The sequence below is a fragment of the Myotis nattereri genome (genome assembly GCF_964212035.1).
Source record: "Myotis nattereri genome assembly, chromosome: 4".
Classification (NCBI taxonomy): Eukaryota; Metazoa; Chordata; class Mammalia; order Chiroptera; family Vespertilionidae; genus Myotis; species Myotis nattereri.
Genome location: NC_138079.1, coordinates 77,251,631 through 77,274,071, shown reverse-complemented (window position 1 = coordinate 77,274,071; position 22,441 = coordinate 77,251,631). Strand labels below are relative to the sequence as shown.

Here is a 22,441-nt window from a genome sequence, read left to right as displayed (position 1 = left end):
AAATGTTTTAATCCGGCTAAAAGCATTATATTATATTAATATAATGAATGCAACCAGGAATTGGAACCACCTGTTTAATCTAGTGAAACCATTTGTTCTGGCTAAGTTGACATATTAGCTAATATGATACATATGCTATTCCACATGCAGGCTAAAATATTCACTATGGCTACAAAACAAAAGATGGATAACCAGGTGGGAGATAAGGAAAACTTCCTTTAAATTTTCTAAATGGTGTTTCCCTGAATAAATTATTTGACATTAATATGATCACTGCAAACACAGCTTACACTTAAAATATGGGCCATTTTTAATAAGGTTTGTATGAAATGCTGTTGTATTCTCAAAGACTTTGAAAGTTTTGTTTTTTAAATTCCCATATCAGGTTCTTTCTTGGTTAGGAGAACTCACCAACTTCATAGACATTCTTGTTGGCCGAAGTTGAGTTATTGATCTCTGCATAGGGGGAATCTCTCCGTGCTGGTGACTTCATCTCCACATAGCCACACTCCGAGTTTTTAGGGATAAGTACAGGTGGGTCTTTAATAGTGGCATATGGGTTTTCAGAACTGCTTAGGGAGCAGTTACTTGAATTATATTCAGAATTCTTTCCCAAGTCTGTAAAGAGAAATAGCGGGGAAAAGCAAATGATATTACACGAACGTTATTTTTAAAATTTTATTTTGCAATTACAGTTTACATTCAATATTATTTTTATTATGGTTTCAGGTGTACTGAAGAATGTTATTTTTTTTCTTGGTGATAATTTACTTAGACAATTTTTAAAAATTTTATTATTATTCAGAGAGAGAGAGAGAGAGATTGCTGTGAGAGAGAAACATCAATCAGTTGCCTCCCACACATACCCTGACCAGGGGTCAAACCTAGAACCTGGGTATGTGCCCTAACAAGACTTGAACACGCCACCTGTTGGGTATGGGATGATGCTCCAACCAGCTGAGCCATACTGGCCAGGGCTGGGCAGTTTTTCTTTCTAGCTAGTTTTCTGAATTATATACACTAAAAATAATACTAAATGTTGTTCACTTACTTTGGAGAGAATTTGCTATAAAATTACTAAGGTGAATACCAATACAAACATCATGGATTTGATTTCATTTTGATTATCACACTCAAATGAAAAGAATTCCATTCTATTTTACTAAGAGTCCCCAAATTCTCAAAGGCTTCAATTGAGAAACCATTTGCTGATGGACCCAGGAGCACAAGAAGGTTCTATTATCACGGTGAAGAAAGCATTTGTGCTGCGTGGATTTCTTATAAAACCTCAGTACTGGGCATCTGAAGTTATTACTCAAATTCTTCCTGAAGAGCAGGCCTCAATGAACACGTAACCACACTGATCTCTTCCTATTTTGCCTGCTTTTTCCTTTCCTCCCCCCATAAGCCACACCTCTTTTAAGGAAATATAAGTGTTTCCCCAGCAGAGTGAAACCTGCATCCCCCGACTTCTGCTCTAACTGACCCATCCGTAGTCATTGTCTTGATGTCCATCAAACGTGTTTGTGTGTTTGCTGGAATAACCACAGTAAGTCTACATTTTTCCTACACTGACACTCTTGTCCATGTAGCAAATTATTTCAGTCTCTGAGATGTGTTTTTTAAATTATGATTTTGATAAATGTATTTCTTCCTCAAATCCACACCATACCTTTTAAGGATTTTCCCATATAGCTTCTGTCCAGTCCAAAAGCACCTGTGATAAAGGAAGAAAGAAAATACCCAGTGAGAACTGAAAGCAAGAGAAAGCTCATCTACTATGTCAAGGTGACGGAGGAAGATGGCTGGGCACACACTGCCTTCCCACTGTGGACCACCAAGGCTGCTGCTTTTCACGCCTTTACTCCAGGTCTCCCATGCTGGCTACCCCAGCATTTAGAATTGAAAATACACATGTGTCATGCTGATCATTCTCCTGCTCATTTACAGTGACCTGGGAAAGGCAGATTGATACAGGGTAGCCCCTGAGGCACAGACATATCAGTCCACTTTATTCAAGGTTGCACAGTGGAAAGGACAAGACCACAACTAGAACTGAGATGAAGGTCTTAAATTTCATCACTTGTTAGCCACATGACTTTGGGAAAGATGTTCAACTCTCTGAGAATTTTCTTTTTTAAAAAACATATTTTTATTGAATTCAGAGAGGAAGGGAGGAGAGAGAGAGAGAAACATCAATGATGAGAGAGAATCATTGATTGATTGCATGTCCCCTACTGGGTATTGAGCCCGCAACCCGGGCATGTGCCCTGACCGGGAATTGAACCGTGATCTCCTGGTTCATAGGTGGAAGCTCAACCACTGAGCCATGTCAGCTGGGCTCTCTGTCAATTTTCTTATCTCTAAAATGAGGAAAACAAAACCTGCCTTCCAAGCCGTACAGGGTGGTGGTGCTCATTAAGTGAAGTAGGCCTGGTAAAATCCGAAGCACCATGTAAATGAATGGTGTTTCAGTTACTGTAACACTTCCTGTGTCTCAGCTTCAGTCTATCTGTAAGCATTCCAAAGCCTTTTTAATTATCTTTGAAAGGAAAACTATGGACTTAGGTTAAAAACAGAGAGTAAGTAATGATTTGTGATGAACATTGAAGTAAGTATGAGAATGGGCAAGAAATGGCCCACTACTACTGTGCATGTGTTTCTCTCAGGGACATTAAACTCAAGTTCTGATGGTCATGTCCTATGGGGACACACGGCTGTGGAGAAAGAAAGAGAATCCCTTAAGAGGAGAGGGCGGATCTAATATCAGTCCTGGTGGGACAGGATATGGGAATGTCTTCCTCTCAGGCACACTTTTTTGGTCTGGGTTGTGAAATCTAGCCAAGCTCCCAGCTGGTGGGAAAGGCACCGCCTTAAGGCAGAGGCAGGACAGAAGGCTGTGTAGCGAAGAATCAACCTTACCAAACAGAGGTCTGGCCTTTGCCCTCGGTTCCTAGGAGGTAATCTCCAAGTCCTTGGAATTTCTGCCCAGTAAGAGTGTTTTTGTTTACATGAGGGCCTATGGCTACACGGGGTAGTCTAACAAAGCAATTTATGGGAGGAAGGTTGGGCCACCTGGTATCAATGTAACCTTCAGGTGGGCTGGAGACTAAAGGTCAACCACATGGGTAGTGAACTAAGTCTACATGACCAAGCCCCCATGAAAACGCTGGACACCAAGGCTGAGGTTAGTTCCCTGCTTGGCAATATTTCATGTGTATTGCCACACACTGTCACCAGGAAAGGTTAGCACTTTCCATGATTCCATTGGGAAAGGAGAACAGGAAGTTTCATGCTTTGAACTTTCCTGGACTCTGTCCCATATCTCTTACCTTGGGTGATTTTATTCTGTATCCTTTTGTTGTGATAAACTGTGACCATGAGTATAATACCTTTCATCAGTGAGTTCTGTGAGTCTCTCCAGCAAATTTTTTATCCCGAGGGTGGTCTTGAGGACTCCCAGACTTTGTATAGGGACCCCAGGAAGATGGATGGGGCTGTGCCTCTGAGAGCTCCTTATCAAGGAGCTCTATCTTACTATTTGCCCAATTCCCTTAGCCATTTCCAAACTGTACGAAAGTCTTGTTAAATTAACATTTTGGCTTTAGCTTGCAGTGAGCCTCCCCCAAGGGGTTAAAAAGAGCAGTATGGGGTGCATAGTAAATTAGGGAACAAGAGTCGGGGCTGTGAGACCAAATACCCCTGCCAGATTCTCTCTTCAGCACCTTGGAAAATCAGGGTGCCTTTGTGTGTGTGTGTGTGTGTGTGTGTGTGTGTGTGCGTTTTAAATATGTTTTTTTTTTTTTTTTTTATTTCAGAGAGAAAGGGAGTGGGAGAGAGAGAGACATCAATGATGAGAGAGATCATTGATCAACTGCCTCCTGCACACCCTCCACTGGGGATTAAGCCTGCACCAAGAATCGAACCATGGCCGCCTGGTTCATGGGTTGATACTCAACCAGTGAGCCACACTGGCTGGGCCAGGGTACATTTTAACAAGGGAGCAGGTAGGTTTCCCCATAAACTCCCATATCTCCCCATCCTTGGACAGATGCTTTCAAATGCACTCAGTTTAATCTAATTCATATGGTGAGCCAGAACACGATCATTATCCCTATTTTGCAAATGAACAAATCAATCTTGAAGGGGTGCTTGACCCAGTGTCATAGAAAAGAACCAGGAATTGATCTCAGGGCTCTTTGTGTCAAGTTCAAGGCTCTTTCAGACAACCTCACCACACTGTTCCCATCACTGAAACACCTACACACTTCATCATCGACAATGTGCCTCATTCTGTGCATAAGAGAAGACTTTTCTGTGCAACAACCTTAAAAGTACATGGGATGCAAAATTATTCTTGGAATGGAACAAACCAAGAAGATCCAGAATTTCCAATGAAACTCTTATGTGCCTTGGGTCTCACTGAGACAGAAAGCAGAGGTTTATTTGTGACCATTGCAATGACTGTGTGTTCTGGAGCCAGAACAAATGACATTAGGAAACTTGGAACAAGAGGACTTTTCCCTCAGGAGGACCTGGTGGCATTTTACTGAATATCAATTCAGGTGCTTCTTTCATGTAATTTAGACTTCTTAAAAACCTCCCCAATGTTAAATAAACTCACCAATAAGTGTGTTATAAATAAGTATTCTGTAAGAATATCTTATCATTTTACTGTGCATGTGTAGAAATACACATCTCCTAGATAACATTGGTGCAGAATGCAGATAAAAACTAAGAATTTATACTCCTTTTGCTTTTTAAACATTTGCATTTCTGAGGTAAGAGGGGACTTTAGAGCCCACAGGGATTGGTTCCTCCATCTGGCTCAGGTGACTGAGCATACATGGTGTTCACAGAAAGATCGGAGGGGGCGCAGTCAAAGCCTAACTGTGAGACGAGCTTCACCGCCTTCTTCCCATGGCATCTTGGACAGGAGATTGACTTCTCCGTGTTTCCCAGTTTCCCCTTCTCAATCAAACAGTATTCAGGAAGGGCCCATCCAGTAGGGGTGTCAGATTTAGCAAATAAAAACATAGGAAGGCCAGTTAAATTGGATTTCAGAGAAACAACAAGTAGTTTTTAGTATAGGTATGTCCCATTGCCCTATATATTTGGGATATATTTATATTAAAAATATTTGTTGCTTATTTGAAATTCAAATTTAACTGTGCTTCGTGGCAACCTTACCAGCGAATAAATACACATGAAAGGGTTTGATGGCCATAAGGTGCCACACACATTAGTTACTACATCATCAAGCTCCTCCTTGTGCTTGGAAGCGGCACCACCTACTCCATGGGCACCACGCCGCTCTTTATGTGCGGTCCAGGGTCCTCACCGCCTTTGCAGGAGGGCCATGTGGTCAAAGCTTTTCTTATAATAATAATACAGCCACACTGTTTGCCCTTCTCACTCTCCTCCTCTCTCAAGTCTGTAGTGGAGTTTTCCAGGAGCTATACCAATGTGAGGTCACTGCTGCCTGAATGCAGCAGCAGAACGAGAATCCAGCTGTCCTTCACTAGGCCAGACGTTAAAGAGACTGACAAAAGTGTGAAAGAGTGACACTCTTCTCGCTATTTGTGGGGGGAAATGTAGTAATTTTCCATAAAATGCATCTTATGTTATGCAATGAGATCATTATGATAAGTTAATAAATAATTATTTTAAGTATTCTTGTTTAATTTATAATATGGTAAATATCAGTGGATATAACCCATATCAACAGAAATTCTTTGGGGCCATTGATAACTTTGGAGAGTGTGTGAAAGGGTCCCGACTCCAAAACACTTGAGAACCACTGGTTTATATTCCCATTGATATCTCCATCTCCTCACCTCCCAGGGGAGCAAAGAGGAGCCCACAGCCTGGTACCCAGCTGATTAGGTGTAACTCCCAGTTTTATCACTTAGTAGGGTTTGACTTTGCACAAGGTACTTAACCTTTTTAAGACTCAGCTTCTTAACTGTAACATGGAGATGCTGCTTCTGATAATAGTTCCTGCCTATTACAGCGCCCGGAGAATTAAGTGAGTTACTATAGAAAGAGTTGGAATGTAAGCTACCAGCAGGCAGAGACCCTTATCTCACGTGATCATTCCTGGCACACAGCAGAAACGCAAATAATGCTGAATGAATAAGGCACTTGGGACAGTCCTAAGCCCCCTCAGGGGGTGAGGTAGAAGTCGATCAGTCTGTCTTTCACTCATGTTTCTAAGAGATCACTTTGGAACAGACATAAACCTCTGACTATCTGAGGTGACTAAAAGGTGAAGGTGCTCGTTGGGGACAGGAGTCGGGAGAATCACCGAGCTCGTTGAGGTAGCCGCCGTGCTTCCAGTCCGCGGGCAGTGTGCCCGTGCAGTCCACCACTGGGCCTCTCTTCCCAGGATTCACATTCTTCAGGTTCACAAACAGCTGATTGTTTTTCGACTATGAAAAATAAAAACAACAAAAGACCTCAAAAGAGAATATAATGTGGTACCGCGCAATGTTACTGGTCTGGGGGAGCAAGTCCATGGCATGTACCAAGGGCTGGTCCTTGACTGAGGCCGGGCGGAGGGGCAGAGGTGACTGTGTCTGACCTGGCGGGACACCGAGGCAGCAGGAGTGTATGACCCTTGGTCCCAACTGTCCTCCTGCCCCACCACTGCCTCAGCTTCTTGATTTCATGTTGTTACTCTGTACCAATTAGGCCTTATTTGGGTTTACATACATGGAACTTCACATTGAAAAAACCAAATTCCTGGCCAGAGCTCTCCCATCCAACCCTGTATGATCTTGTAAGAGTCACAGTGACTCTCGGCAGTTTTCCGAGCTATATATATGAGAATAAGATCATCTACTCTGCCTCCCTCCCTGAATGTGAATGAGAACAAATGGAATGATGAATATGAAAGTCTCTGGAGAATGTGAAGTGCCATTTAACTACGAGGCACTATAATTAAAATCCAGCTGCATTAACTTAATTGCAACTGAATTAATTTTATTAGCTTGGTTGTCTTTTAAGAAAGAGCTGGAATTAGACAACGGAGACTGGAAATATAATTTGGGTACCACTGGAAGGGAGGCATGTTTGGGATTTCAGTGCATGTAGAAGGGACCTGGGGAGTCCTACAGGAAGCAGCTCTAGGTTCTAGGCAGCCCCGGCTCTTCAACCTCTCTACCAATTGGGAATAATATCTACTCTTGATTCATAGGGTTGGCGTAAAGATTAAATGAGCTGCTATCTGTAAAATAATTAGAAATGCTTGGCACATTGTTTCTATTTGATCCCTTTGACCTACAAAAATGCAATTTCATGTGGTCTGACCTAAATACATACATATTATTGTTGTTGTTGTTGTTATGAAAGTACAAGTGTCCAGGAAAGGGCAGTAGGAGACAGGTGATCAGAAAAGACAAACTTGGCAATTTTACCCAGAAATGAGTCTGCTGTATTCTGCTCTGAGACGTTATTTTAAAACCTCACCCAATATTAGAAACATTTTTCCAAAGAGAAGCAATGGAAACAGTATAAAATACAGAGACAGAAAGACCTTGACTCACGTCGCAGCTGCCTCACCCACTAGCTGGGGAGCTGTGTGTGGAAGTGACTCAAATTCCCCATTACTCGGGTTGTTTAGGGTGATAAACACCTACAGGGCTGTCTGGAGGGGTAGATGAGACAATAGATATAAAGTGCCTAGAACAGCATGGCAAACAGCAGCCCTCGATACCTGCTTGTTCCTTTCTCCCTCCCCTGCCTACCCTCACCGACCTGGGCCATTGCCTCTCACCTTGGCGATGGTCATCCTGTCCCTGTTGTTGACCCGAGGGGACGCGGCACACTGCGTGAGCGTGTGGTAACTGGGGTTGGTGAAGTAATGGCTGTTAGCATTTCCACCGTTGCCGTGAGGAAGGGTTTCTGCAAGAGAAGGAGGAGACAGTGAAGATGGCAGGCTCCCCTGACCCTGGGTGGAAAAAAGGGAAGCAAGCTATGTAATGAGAACATGTATTTGGGCTGCTTCCATTTTGCAAACTGGGCGGAATACCCTCCTGCCCAGTACGCTCAGTGAAGCTTCTAGAAGCAGCAGGAATTTGACTTCTTACCAGCCTCCTTGAAAAGTGTGAAAATATCCACAGATATGGCTGGGAAGGCACTGCTTTGAAGTTATTTCTGCTGTCATTTTCTTCTTTTATAAAACACTTGAGTCCTTGACTACAACATTCTGTACTACAATATTCTGTACAGCTACTTTATGCATTTTCTCACAATCAGTGTATTTACAATCATGTGACACTTCCAAAATCCTTCAGCAATTGCCTTCCAATTAATAAATATTTTAAGTTTCCAAATTCCTCTGTTTAAGTGGTTACTTCTGATGACTGAGCGTGTCACCTAAAAATTTACTTTTATGAGGACTTGTGACCGAAAGGAAGGTTTAAGAGTTTTCTTAAGGAAATACCCTGGTTCTTGCTAAAACTGAAAAACTGTTTCTTCTGTAACTTGGTTGCTGTGCAGTTAATGATTTGTATGGGCTCGGGGACGGGCTGGAAGGAACTGCGGGAACAATTCAAGGCGAGGGACAGCAGACCTGGCCGTGGTCCCTGGTCCCTGGGCTGCTCCAGGCCTTGGTGAAGTTACAGCCACCCGCCTCTCCCATCCCTGTCCCCACAGAGGGCAAAATCTTGGGACTCGTTACCCAGTAAAGCTTTTCCTGGGTTGAAATTCCCGAAGTCTAAAGCAACCACCTAGAACCGTGGTCGGCAAACTGCGGCTCGCGATCCACATGCGGCTTTTTGGCCCCTTGAGTGTGGCTCTTCCTAAGCCTTAGGAGTACCCTAATTAAGTTAATAACAATGTTCCTACCTATATAGTTTAAGTTTAAAAAATTTGGCTCTCAAAAGAAATTTCAATCGTTGTACTGTTGATATTTGGCTCTGTTGACTAATGAGTTTGCTGACCACTGACCTAGAAGACAACAGTAATGATATTACTACTGTTGACATACAGAACACGTCTCGAACAATGAACCTTTTCCAAACAAAACATTTCCTCAAGTCTACCTGACAGGAACAATGGGCAGCATACCCAACACCCAGTTTCAAAGAACCAGGTAAGAAAACCGAACTTTTCAAAGAGTACAAGGCCTCTAAGGACTCCGCTCTCACCGGAAATGGCGTAGTCTCCATTCATGACCCTCATAGCGGGGGTGTAGGTCACGGCTGGCATGCTCGACTCCTTCCCCTTCTGCTTGTGTCTGTAGATAATGAACAAGGCCAGGAGGAAGAGGACAACCAGGACAAGGATGATGATGCCGGTGATGGCCCCGATCTGGTAGGAGTCGGCGGGAAGAGCCGTGCTGGTTCTGCTTAAGCTGTTCAGGTTCCCAACTATTATGACACCGGCTAGAAAAAGCAGAAAAGGAGACGCGAATAAGGATAATGTGCTGCGTAAACGCTTGGACTCTACTTACAAACGTCTCCCGCTGTGCTAAGATCGGGATATTTTCAGCTCCTAAGATGTTAATTTGGAAACAAATGTTCCTCATTTTTAGATGTTGTTGGCTGGTCTGTGCCCAGAGAAAGGCAGCTCTAAACCTTGAAAAAAGGCAGGAGTTCCTGAACCCCAAGATTCAACAGTAGGATTTGGGAGCTTCTCGCCTATTTCAGTTTAAACACTTTGGCAATTAATTGGGAGTGGCACTTGATTTAATTTCTTATTGTGCTTTATTTATTATACGGTATTAAGGTTATGAAGGGCTAGCTCCTAAATGTCTCCACTAACTTAATTTTATGTCTATCTTTAGCACTTTTAACAGTAATTTTCCTTCCAAGCCAGAATAACTCCATTTTAAACCTAGTCCAAGATCAGGACCTGCCTTATCCTGATTTCAATGGGCTTTTACTTCAGAAAATACTGCTCTGTGCAGTTATTTTCTATGACAGAAAGGTCTGTCCCAGTAATAACATCACCCTAAAACCTTACTCATAATTCAAAACTCAGTTTTCCACAATCCTTCCTCTTGTTTCATCAAGTGAAGACACTAAAGGTACAGACACTAAAGGGTCAAGGAACTGGCATCTGAAACACTTGACCTTGATATTCTGCTTTCCCCTAAGCTCTTCCGCTGCAGTTTCGTCATCTGAAAATGAGGAAACTGGCCTCCCTGAAGGTGCTTCCAGCGCTAATGTCCCCGGGACTTTATGAGTCTAAATGCCAGACCTTCTGATGAGACAGTCTGCCCCGGAACACAGAGCGCCAAGGACCAGTGCAGTGCGATTACAGCGCATCTGTACTAATGGTGTGACTGTGGAACGTAACATCCTATCGCCAGGACAGTCAGACATAAATCACGAGCATGCAAATGTTATTGTCGGAAAGAAATGAACTGAGTACCTACATAATCTACAGTGCAAGATGACTTCACCTATGATACTGTATGAATTCTAAAGCCTTTACACCCACGAGTGTATTATAATATTTACCTACTGAAGGGCACCGCGTGCAGCAGGAACTCTCTGGAGGCCATGCTTCAGAACCGTAAGGAGCACTTTCTCAAAGGCCCATTCATCCCAGAGTCAGATTGGCCAAGTGGGACAACGTATACAATACCCCCAGAGGAGTATGAAATAAACCTTAGTTAAAAACCACGGGCAAGAGTTTCTTAACAAGCTAAACATATGCCTACCACATGAGCCAATCACACCCCACTCATACTAATTTACTCATGAGAAACGGAAGTATATGTCCCTATAAAAAACTTGACACACTATTGTACACAGAAGCTTTATCTGTAATAGCCCCAAACTGGGAACAATCCAAAAGTCCATCAACAGGTGAATGGGCAAGGAAATATGGTGTATTCCATGCAACAGAATACTACTCTGCCGTAAAAACAATTGAACCACTGACATACACCACAACATGGTTTAATTTTAAAATACTTATGCCGAGTAAACAAAATTAGACAAGAAGTGTACAGTATGATTCCATTTATATGAAATTCTAAAAACTGCACTAATCTATAGAGACAGAAAGTAGAGGGGGCCTCGGGAGTAGTGCTGGAAAGGAGGGACATGATGAAAGTTTTGGAAGTGATGGATATATTCATTCTCTTTATTGTGGTAATGGTTTCATGGGTGTATGCATGTCAAATTTTTATCAAATTGTATACTCTGTGTTACTGTACATATACTGTACGTATTTATTGCTTTTTATAGGTTAATCATGCCTCAGTAAGACTAAGAAACATTGTAGGTGCAATGGAAAGTTCATGAGCTTTGGAAATCTGACATCAAAGCCCTGACATGTTCTATAGTAGCTGCATAACCTTGGGCAGATTATTCAGCCTCTCTGAGCTTCAGTTTTTCCATCTGTAGGACAGCAACAATAAGGCATCCACCTGGCAGCTACGTGAATGACCAGCTGTGCCTTGCAGCGTCATGGTGAGGATTACATCAGAGAACATAGGCCGAAACACTTCATGTCAGGTGGATGGTGGTCACACGATATGAGATGGTGGTTATTATTTACTAGAATCCTTACCTTGATCACACCGTGCCCCCTTCCATCCTGGGCTGCAGTAACAGGTCCCAGTGATGTGGTCGCAGGTGGAGTTGTTCAGACAGTCACATATCTGGCGACAACCGTAGCCATATGTCCCTGCAGGGCACTCTGAGGAGGAAGTGAAAGTCCCATTCAGACTTGGGAATCTGGGGCAAGGCTGTCTCTTACTGTATGACCCTGAGTGTCTGGAGGCCACCCCTCTCAGGGATCCCTGTTCAGGTAGACTTGTACCACCCAAAGTGTCCGAGAGCTGGCCAGCATTCATGGTGCGATTCACAGGCCAGGAGACACAGGGCTGGAGAGACTGAGCCCCTCATCACAGCTCCTGACACTTTCAGCTTCTATGTACCCACCTCCTGGATGAGTAGGCACAGAGCCTGCGGAATTCCAATGGAACTGACTAAGGACAATCTGAGATGACTCCACCAGACAAAGCTATGGGATGGAAGGGGACCAGACTGAGGAGTATAAACTAGAGATGCTCTCTTGAGAACAAGTATACCTTACTACAGGCCCAGGGATCCTCCCAATGGCATATTCTGACTTGGATTAGCTAGCAGAAGGGGAAGAAGGAGGGGGGCAAGTTTTGTTAATTTTCTAGGTAAGAACTTCACTTACCAAAGAATGGCTCAAAATTTGGATTTGCAGGTCGAAGGCTGAAAGACTGAAATAGTGGGATTTTTATGATGTAGACTTACTAAGTTTGGGCATGAATTTCAAAGCTTAGCATAGGCATGTTAAATCTAAAAATCATCATGACAAAATAGTGATTCTTTTGTAGAGAGATCAGCAGGGGGCAATGTGCTACTATTATCAGAGTTCTCTGTCCAGCTCAGGGTTTCTGTTTGCAAATTTGTCATTCAGAATAATCATGGGCGCACTTAAGAGGCTTTTATTTAATAAGAGTGGTTACAGTCTGCCACTCAAGCTTAAGTCAGTTTAGAGCTTATTCCGGTTTCTATACAGATACAGGGGTGGGCAAAAATAGGCTTACAGTTGTTCATATGGAAAATAATACAATAATCCTATATAATAAAGAGATAATATGTAAATTGACCATCAGTCCAACACACAAGATGGCCATCACAAGATGGCCAGCAGGGGAGGGCAGTTGTGGGCGATCAGGCCAGCAGGGGAGGGCAGTTAGGAGTGATCAGGCTGGCAGGGGAGGACAGTTGGGGGGGGGACCAGGCCTGCAGGGGAAGGCAGTTGGGGGCAACCAGGCCTGCAGGGGAGGGCAGTTAGGGGTGACTGGGCCAGCAGGGGAGGGAAGTTGGAGTGACCAGGCCTTCAGGGGAGGGCAGCTGGGGGTGACCAGGCTGGCAGGGGAGGGCAGTTAGGGGCAATTGGGCTGGCAGGGGAGTGGTTAGGGGGTGATCAGGCTGGCAGGCAGAAGCGGTTAGGAGCAATCAGGCAGGCAGGCAGGCGAGCGGTTGGGAGTCAGCAGTCCTGGATTGTGAGAAGGATCCCAGATTAGAGAGGCTGCAGTCAGGGCTGAGAAACACCCCCACCCCCGTGCACGAATTTCATGCACTGGGCCTCTAATTAATAAATAATAATACAAGAATAAACTGTGATTCACATACTCACAACTGTAAACCTACTTTGACCCACCCCTGTATGTATGTGCACATATGTTTAGACATTTGCACAAATGTGCACAATATTTGTAGATACCAAGGGGTGTGCAGGTAGCTCTGTGACTCAGTATCTGTTTCATGATTAAGTGAACTAGCAGAGCAAAACTAAAATCGGGCCTTCTCTGTCCAGGCTGCTTCTTGGACATCACTCTTGTTATATTTGCTAGGCAGGAGTATATGCACAAATATTCTAAGGTTAACACATTTTACTGGGCTGTCCAGTGGTGCTGTGAGGTGCTGGTGGGTTGGTGGCGGGCAACGCTTTATTGCCAAATCCTCCTATGCTGATCAGTCTTTCTAGGCCATGTGGCCCTGCAGGCCTGTCATCTTTGCTTCATCCTTCCCAGGACTGCGCCCTCTGGTGAGCAGGAAATCTCCTGCTCCTTTTCCTGCCATTACCATTGTAAAGTGAGCCCCATACAGCTCTAAGTATTTATTTACTCCTCGTAAATACTGAAAGTCCCAGAGGAAAAGAATAGTAAACTAATCCGAAATGAGACTAAATGTTCCCATAACCTCGTGAGGAGATGCAGAGCTGGTGGGGCAGAAATGGAAAACCAAGAGTGGGTAATTCCAACAGAGCATATTCTCCCAGGATGGGATTTTTAGAACAAAATTTTAAGGCAATATGTTGTCTTGAAGGCTGTTAAGGCAAAGATGAGAAGTTGTTAGTAGAAACAGTATAAAACCTTTCTAAACGAGGTTGTCAGAAGGGTGGCCATGTTTGCACAGGCTTGTTCGCTCACCCAGAGTGGGCTGGCCCTGGGCGCCCAGCCCCTCTGCCTCCTGCACACCCAGCCCGGCCCACTGAATGCAGTCTCCTTCAGCGAGAGACCTGGGCTCTGTCTTTGCCATAAAGAAAGCTTGACTGGCTCTTTTAAAGCTCTGAGCATCCACGTTCCAAAAATAAGAAAGAGTGGAAGAGGGAGCCAGGATGAACAGATGGAAAACTTGAATTTTGTCTTCGGTCTTGGAGCCACACCCCCTCCACCCAGAGCAATGAGGAGTTACTCAGAAGAAGAATTTTGAGGAAAAAGACAGCAAAGATCCCAAGGTGGCCAGGTCTTTGAAGGGCAGTCAACCGTGCTGGTGACCAGCCACCAGCTGAAAAAACTTAAAATATCTTCAGGCATCTAGGAAAAGTGACTGTGGGGGGACAGACCGCCTAGAGACGTGGTGTTCTCATACTCACTCTGCTCGCAGTGCTTCCCCATGAACCCGGTGCGGCAGGTGCACTGCCCGGAGATGTGGTCGCAGTCGGCTCCGTTTTGGCACTGGCATATCAGCGCACAGTCTTTCCCGTAAAACCCCAGGGGGCAGCCTGTGCGAGGAGGAAGGACAGCAGGAGTCAAGAGGCTGTCAAGGAGCAGCACAGCTCTTGCCTCCAACATTTTAAAGACGGTGAGCCACGAGAGAGCGAGTAAAGACAGTGATACGTGTGTCAGCTTGTCACAAAGCCTTCTTTGACGTCCCAAGAAGGGGTTCTTGTGGGGAGGCTGGAGTTCACATGCAGGAGGCAGAGCACTTCCACACCTGGCAGGTGAACCAGTACTGGTACCCTGGAGGCACGGCGGGTGTCTTCGAAGAAGGCATCCTCAACCCTGCCGAGGTCTGGGCATTTCCTTTCATTCTTTCACTCAACTACAAGCATCCTGGATTCCAATTCCGTGGACTGAAGTGGGTACTTTATCTAAAAACGACCTGAATGCTTTTACTTCTGGTACAGAATGTCTCCAACTCTGATACCTGTCCGCCGTACGTGTTACTCACTTAGATAATATGATCTCCTTCACTGAAGATAAGTGGTAAAATGATGAACTGAAACATCCCTGCACTTTGCAGGTGCTTTATAACAAAGCAATTCGCCTTCCCACCGCGGCACAATTTTCAAGGCCCAGACCATCGGGACTCTTGCACAGCCCTACTGGCTTCAATGGGCCGGCCGCTGACCGGCAAGAGTTTTAAGGCTCTGTGAGTCAAGAAAGCTTCAACACCAGCTGGTTCCACGGCTGGTTCCAAGCATCACATGTGCCTTTTATTTCCCCCTTTTTTACAGGGAAGTTTTAATGAAGCCTCAGCTTTCAGGACGCAGAGGCAGACCCAGATACTGGAATGCAGCAACAGCCCCCCTGTGGCCAGAATGTCTCCAAGCACCCAGCCTGTGCCAGTTCTTCTCATGCCTCCTCACCGACTCCTGACAGAAGCCCAGAAACACAGGGATGGAAAATCCCACCCTGCATGTGGGAACCGAGCCCTGAGTGCACACAGCCAGCAAATGGCAGGATGGCGGGTGACGATGCAAAACGCAGGGAGGTCTGCCTAGACCCCGCTGCTCTTCCCACTGCACTGTGATACGTCCACTTAAAAGTTCCTCTGCCTGAAGCAGGTCCTGGTTTGGGAATTACAAATAACAACTTACAAGGTGTTTTCCCTAAGGAGCTCAAAAACCTTTCTATGTACATATACAATCTCGGCAGATTATGCCTGGGACAACCTTCCTCCTTGCCAATTCTCCCTTTCAAATCATGGCTCAAGGTCTATACCCCTGTCTAGAAAGTTCCAAAAGGCTTGTTCAGCCTATTTTTTATGTTTTCTAGTTAGAATTAAACAAATGTTGCTTAATCTCTGACTCATCTCTCATCTGCTCACTTCTGCAATTTAAAATTATATACGAGTATTAATGATAATCATGATATGTGCCTTCTTGTCTTTTCTCCTTCATTCAATGAAAGGCAAGAGGGTAGAGACTAGTCTTTTTTCCCCCAACAGTGCCAAGATGGGGAGTACTTTGCACATTATAACCTATGACGCTAATGACCTTATAGAAGAAATGGTCAGCAGACTATGGGATACAAAATGGAAAAATGGACTAGTGATTCTTAAAGCACGATCCCAGACTGGCATCACCATCTGGAAAGTTGTTAGAAATGTGCGTTCTCTGGTGCCAGCCCAGCCCTCCCGGATCAGACACGCTGGGAGCGGGGCCAGCTGACTGAGCCGGCGGGTGGTTGGGAAGCTCGCTCAAGCTCGAGAGCCATGGACTCGACCTCCAAGAGCACAGAGCACGGCAGGCGGAGCTTGTCGCCTTCACTCCCTTTCTAGTCACTGTCACCTACTCTAACCACGTGTGTGTAGAATGCATGAAAGGGAGTTGAAGCCACATAAATAGGGTGTTTAAAGGGGAGAAAGACACTGCCCCCCACCACATCTACATATAGCAAGCACTGCTCCCCCTCATGGCCCTGATATGACACAGACAGAAACCCTGGGATGAGGCAGCTCTTAACCATGAAGAGAGTTAGATGTCTAGAGGTCGGTGGGTAGACCAAGCCCTCGAATGCCAGGAGAGCTCGTGGGCGCACAGGGAAAGGCTGTGTCCTCCTGGTGGGGCTCCCCTTGGGTTCGGGAGGCTGGCCGCTTACGCTGCGTGCAGTAGAGCCCCGTCCAGCCGGGAGTGCACTTGCATTCCCCGTCGTAGGCGCTGCAGAAGGCCCCGTTGTGGCAGTTGCACGTGTGGATGCAGTTCGGGCCCCAGTGGGCGGGTGGACAAGCTGAAAGCACAGCAGGCGTGGAGAGCTCTGTGAGATCCGAGGCCAGCCCAGCAGAGGAGGTTCCAACACCCCCCCAACCCCTCCACACACACAGCTCCTTGCACACGAGAGGTTAGCAGTGTGCACCAGGACTGAGGAAGCACACTGCTCCACACATAAGACCCAGATGGCAATGCTGACCGTGACAGCAACCAGCACCACTGACAGAGGAATTCATTCACAGACTGCAGAGCCGAGCGGGAATCACCTCAAGGTCACAGATTTCATTATTTATCATGTACACTGAGCACCTCTGTGCCCAGCACTGTTTGGGGAACGAAGGTGATAGCAGAGAACGAGAAAGGCTATCCTCCAGAAGCTTCTTTTAGTGGGGAAGGCAGGCAAACCAACCAGCCAACCCAAAACCAGCGGTGATAACTATGAAAAAAATTAAACAGGTTAAGGGGATGGGAATGACGGAGCCGCTTCTTTAAGAGGGGCCCTCTGAGGAGAGGCTGCTGAGCAGAGATCAGATAGAAAAATGATGTGACTTGAGAGAGGTTAGGGACCAGGGCCATGTAATTTTTGTCTTTGGTCTCAGAAGCTGGCACCTGTCAGCCTGTTCCAGAGATGTCACAAGAGGCTTGTTTTAAATGTTATGGTGCCCGTTGCATGTAAGAATTGGTTTACTTATAAAACCTCTTACTTAGAAAGAGCAGATAATAATAAAACTAAATCTTCAGTTATCTTAGATTCAATCTAAAATAGATTTTTAAACACTTAGAGTTGAAAAAACAAAACTAGCCCTAACCGGTTTGGCTCAGTGGATAGAGCATCGGCCTGCGGACTCAAGGGTCCCAGGTTCGATTCCGGTCAATGGCATGTACCTTGGTTGCGGGCACATCCCCAGTAGGGGCTGTGCAAGAGGCAGCTGATCAATGTTTCTCAGCGATGTTTCTAACGCTCTATCCCTCTCCCCTCCCATTGCTCATTGAAGGGCCATCAGAACCTCAGATAAAGTATCTCTGAAATTGCAATGTAAGGTGATGGGGTAAAATGATTTGATTTACCAAAAACCCAGTCAAACAATGTTTTTATTCATACCAACGCTTAAAGAACATAACTCCTTCAAAGGAGGACCGCCTGTAATTTCTATATGGCTATCCAGTAGGAAATATGGCCCAAAAGACAAATAAATCTGAAGTAATTTTTAAAAATGAAGAAAGTCTCCCATAAAAAAGTCTCCCACATGTTTATCCCCCAAGAGCAAAGGAAAAATAATATCTCCCACTTGAGGTCTGGAGTGAATCTTAGCATAGATTTTCTGATTACATGACCCCCATTTTACAGATGAAGAATCACTGAAAAGTAAATAAGCAAAAAAATGCTATTTATTTAGGTTTCTTTCAAGACATTATTTAGATTTAAATATAGGACCATTGCACAGAGCTCTTAATGGCAAAAACAAAGCCATTTAAACTTTAAAATAATGTATCTTATAATTATTCATATAGTTTGCTTGATTAGATAACCACTCATACTTCAACCCTAAAGAGTTTGAAAACAAACAAATAAAAATGGTTGATCAGTTCTTCTCAGACGAGACTTACGCTGAGAGCAGTCACTGCCGATCCATCCCGGGTAACACTGACAAGATCTGTCAATGGGGTTGCAGGTCCCATTGTTGGTGCAGGTACAAATTCCCGCACAGTTTTTTCCAAATCTGCCACTGGGACACACTGTGAACAAGTTATAGGTCAGTAACTCATCATTACGTCTCATCTCACAAAAACCCTGGGCTCTTGGGACAGGAGGGAACTTTAAAGGTCCTCCGCCCAGTTGCCCATTTAGTAGCTGCCTCCACCTAACATCATCCTTCATCCTGAATGGGCTTGTTTTTACAAACACATTAAGCCACACACCCTCATTAAGGCATCACGAACCAGGAGACACCAGCACATTTCTAGAAATATGATTTCATAACTTTTCGCTCAAGAAGGCAAAATCCTTCCTCAGACTGATTTTTTCATGGGAGGCTGTTTGCAATTAAAGCTGAAGTGTAGCACCGCTCAGACAATAAAGAGGCTTTGCTGGAGTGGCAAGCCAACTCTTCCAAAGCTCAACGTCATCTCTGCAGAAGCTGCAAGCACAGCCCCCTGGAGGCCTCGAGAGCTAGTAGCTGCAGACAGGTCCCTGGGAGCCTGAGGATAGACCGCACGGGCTTGCTCATCACCAGGTGTCTCTCCCAAACTGCGCCTTACCTTCATTGCAGAGGGCTCCTGTAAAGCCAGGCAAGCAGTCACACAGGCCGGTGATGTGGTGGCAGGGCCCACTGCTGTGCACACACTGTGGGCACGTCTGGCTACAGCGATGCCCATAGAAACCAGGGGAACAGACTGAAACATGAATGGAAATCGACAGTTACCTTTCCTGAAATAGTTTTCTTTCCTATTCCACATCGAGATCTAGTTCAAGTTTTGAGTAAAACATTTTTTAATCATACTGAGAATTTTCCAAGTATAAAATAACAACCACCAAAGAAACAGGGTATTCTTTCATAATGAAAAAAAAGACACTAAATTCTGAATTGCCCGAGGACAGGCAAATGACTTCGTCCCCTTTATTTTCCCATTTATGGCTCCAATTAGCTTGAGGTTTGGCATACAGCTAAAGGCTTTAATAAATAAATGAAAGAAGGAAATAAAATTCTAAATTCTAAGAAGGCCAAAATAAATACTCTCAAGCCATGTGTTGACCCTTCACTTAGTCATGACTGGCAATAAATAGACCTATAGTCAGAATTAAAAGATGGTTCCTCCTCTACATGGTCCAGCTTAATGATTGTGGCTGAAAAGTGAATAAGCAAAACACTACATAATTAGGTTCTTCCCAAGACATTATTTGGGATTTAAATGTAGGACAACTGCATAGAACTCTCAATAAAACAAAGTAATTTAAAAATTAGAATAATGTACCTTATAGTTAGTCCTATATTCCTTTCTTGAAAACATTTACAAGAAGATTTAGTAAAATCTTATGGGTCATTTCCTAACTTAAGTTTTCAACTGACCAATGTCAACAGCCCCCATTTTAAACTCAGCAATTCTATGTCCCCCATAGTACTAACTTTCAGACTACTAGCAGGATGCATGATTTGCCGCAAGGTTTGGCTGATGTTGACTTCTAGTAATTGAAATAAGGCCAATGCCAAATTGCCTAATAAAATATTTACAGGTCAATGGATTTCTGGAACACCATTTGCAAGATTTAAGGCAGGATCAAGAAACAGATCCCGATGGTGATGCCAATGAGGCAATGAAATCATTACTGGGGGAAAAATGGCGAAAGCCCCATCTGTTAGGTCCGTCCTGGAAGGTTGGAAGGAATAAAAGCCGGGGATGGGCTATGAAGGCCGGCTCTGCAAAGGACAGGGTGCCCATTACATTTCCTTCTACCTTCAACTGCCACAGATGTCCCTACTCGCTGAGAGGAGGACAGAGATAATAACCCTCACTCGGTGCCCCGAGGAGGACAGACTGCCGCCTGAGGGAACACTTACTTCTCTGGCAAGTGGTGCCTCGGAACCCTGGCGCGCACTCGCAGATGCCGTCGTCCGGGGAGCACGAAGCCCCGTTTTTACAGTAGCAGGGCAGGGAGCAGTTGGGGCCCCAGCGTCCCTCCGCACACACGCTGTCACAGTGGACACCTGGGACAACACACATGGGCAGGGCTGAGTGAGAGGCAGGGCAGGCGGGTGCCTCTGGGAGGCTGAGTCAGGCACAAGGACCAAGGTCTTGGTATCAAAGCTGAGTTGTTATCCCAGCAAACAGCGAGTGGAGATGGCATAAGGTTTAAAATCCACTTACACACATCAATATGCCATCATATATTGCGTGATCATGTATCACCCTAATGTTAAAACAATCCCAGGACTGCTTCCTACAGTCATAAAGGGAAGGAATAAAACCCCTTGGTTAGACTGACTTTCCTCTTCAGGAGGAGAGAACAAAAGGAAGCCCAAAGGCTCTGTTAAAGGCAACATTTACCAAAACGATTGCATCATTTAGCTCTGAGTGATTTCCTTCCTCCCCCTCCATTTTTTATTTTTACAGAGAAATGGACAAAGTGTAAAAAGATAAGGAGAAATAAAGGTGGTTTTATTGTTTTACATAAAGAAAACCCATTCCCCGGAGCAATCAAATAAACACAATCTTCGCCCTAGCTGGTTTGGCTCAGTGGATAGAGCATTGGTCCTCAGACTGAAGGGTTCTGGGTTTGATTATGGTCAAGGGCACCTACCTCGGATGCAAGCTGGATCCCTGCCCCTGGTCGGGCACATGTGGGGAGGCAACCGATCAATGTGAGAGACACACATTAATGTTTCTCTTTACCTCTCTCCCTCCTTTCCACTCTAAAAAAATCAATAAAAAAATATCCTCAGGTGAGAATTAACACACATACAAACCCACACAATCTTAAACTATGTCGATGCTACACTACACAGTACAGAAATCTGTGCCACCAAATTCCACTTTAAAAATTTAATCTGACTTTGAGCAGCTATAGGTGGGACTATCACAATCGATGTTATTTATAGCTGTTGTCTAAGTTAACGATTCTTATGAAACTATGTCGGTGTTTAACTCGCACTCTGGAAATACTGAAACTTTAGAGTCAGTCATGAATGAACATAAAGAAAAACCCAAGTTGCGAAAATAAAATATAAACCCTGTTTTTATTGGAATTAAATGGAAGTGTCCTTTGTAAGTTTGTATTTGAAATAAGACAGGGGCTCCATTCTTGTATGTCTGAACTCTTCACCACTCAGATGCTCTTCGCCCTGACAGGCAATGAGAATGAGTTGTAATTAGTAGAGAACTGGTGACGGCTGTTCAACCAGAGAAAGCACAATACGGACAAGCACGCACACACTCGGGGATTACAGAGCACCCCCCCTCCCCCCAGCACCAAGGAAGCTGAGAAGGCAATGTTGGTATTGCAGGTTTTGCTTCTCGACTGATTAGGAGAAAAGTTACCGTGGCCCAAACCTTAAAACAGACGCAGCCCCAAACCAGAACGTGAACACTGCTAATTGGTACACAGCCATTTCTGCTGAAGCACATTTTTCACTTTTGACTGATTTTTCCTTCAGAAAGTCTCCCACATGGTAGAGTAGGCATGAAAGCACACAGACCTCACTGTGTCTGGCTTGAAGCAACAATAGACTATTATTTTAGCTTGGACTGCTGGCTGAGGAAAGGAGATTAGTCCTGGTATAAGTTGATTAGGGTCTAAGAGTTCCCCATAGCATAAGATATGAAATTTTGGCCTACTGTGATTTTTTTTGGAGTTCACAATTATATGATTTTTTTTTTTTTAAATCAAATCTGTTTTGAAAAGCTGAAATGGAATTGCAAACTCCACATTTCCAATGTGACTCACCGGCCATAGAACCTTGTCTGGTGCTGTGACTCATGTCTATACAAGGCAGAAGCATCAAATGCACAGGGGAGGAAATCACTTCCGAGGGGGCTGCAAACATAAACTTTTCTTTGTGCATCTGCAGGAAGTGCCAAGGAAAGTAATCTGCTAAGGCTTCACTCTGTTCAAGTTCAGTTCCTGAGCTCTGACTGTGAACGGGACTCCCGTGTATCAGCCGCTGAATTAGGGACGCCTGCTTCATGGAGATTCCGACACCCTGGCCATTTTAATCGGGAGCCA

At 44.6% G+C, this 22,441-nt stretch overlaps 1 protein-coding gene and 1 long non-coding RNA gene across 2 annotated transcripts in view; both read right to left on the bottom strand.

The window, feature by feature from the left end:
- The window catches only part of LOC308517611, a 775,374-nt gene that overhangs the window by 82,370 nt on the left and 670,563 nt on the right, over nucleotides 1–22,441 (bottom strand). The gene's annotated exons all lie outside the window — the stretch shown is intronic.
- The window catches only part of MEGF10 (multiple EGF like domains 10), a 124,450-nt gene that overhangs the window by 2,186 nt on the left and 99,823 nt on the right, over nucleotides 1–22,441 (bottom strand). The window contains exons 13-23 of the mRNA XM_081088822.1: nucleotides 20,280–20,426; nucleotides 18,982–19,116; nucleotides 18,331–18,459; nucleotides 16,613–16,741; nucleotides 14,383–14,511; nucleotides 11,530–11,658; nucleotides 9,153–9,389; nucleotides 7,778–7,905; nucleotides 6,308–6,431; nucleotides 1,673–1,717; nucleotides 412–618 (exon numbers count right to left, since the gene is read on the bottom strand). Coding sequence (XP_080944948.1) covers nucleotides 412–618; nucleotides 1,673–1,717; nucleotides 6,308–6,431; nucleotides 7,778–7,905; nucleotides 9,153–9,389; nucleotides 11,530–11,658; nucleotides 14,383–14,511; nucleotides 16,613–16,741; nucleotides 18,331–18,459; nucleotides 18,982–19,116; nucleotides 20,280–20,426 — 1,539 coding nt within the window. The remainder of the gene's footprint in view (nucleotides 1–411; nucleotides 619–1,672; nucleotides 1,718–6,307; nucleotides 6,432–7,777; nucleotides 7,906–9,152; nucleotides 9,390–11,529; nucleotides 11,659–14,382; nucleotides 14,512–16,612; nucleotides 16,742–18,330; nucleotides 18,460–18,981; nucleotides 19,117–20,279; nucleotides 20,427–22,441) is intronic.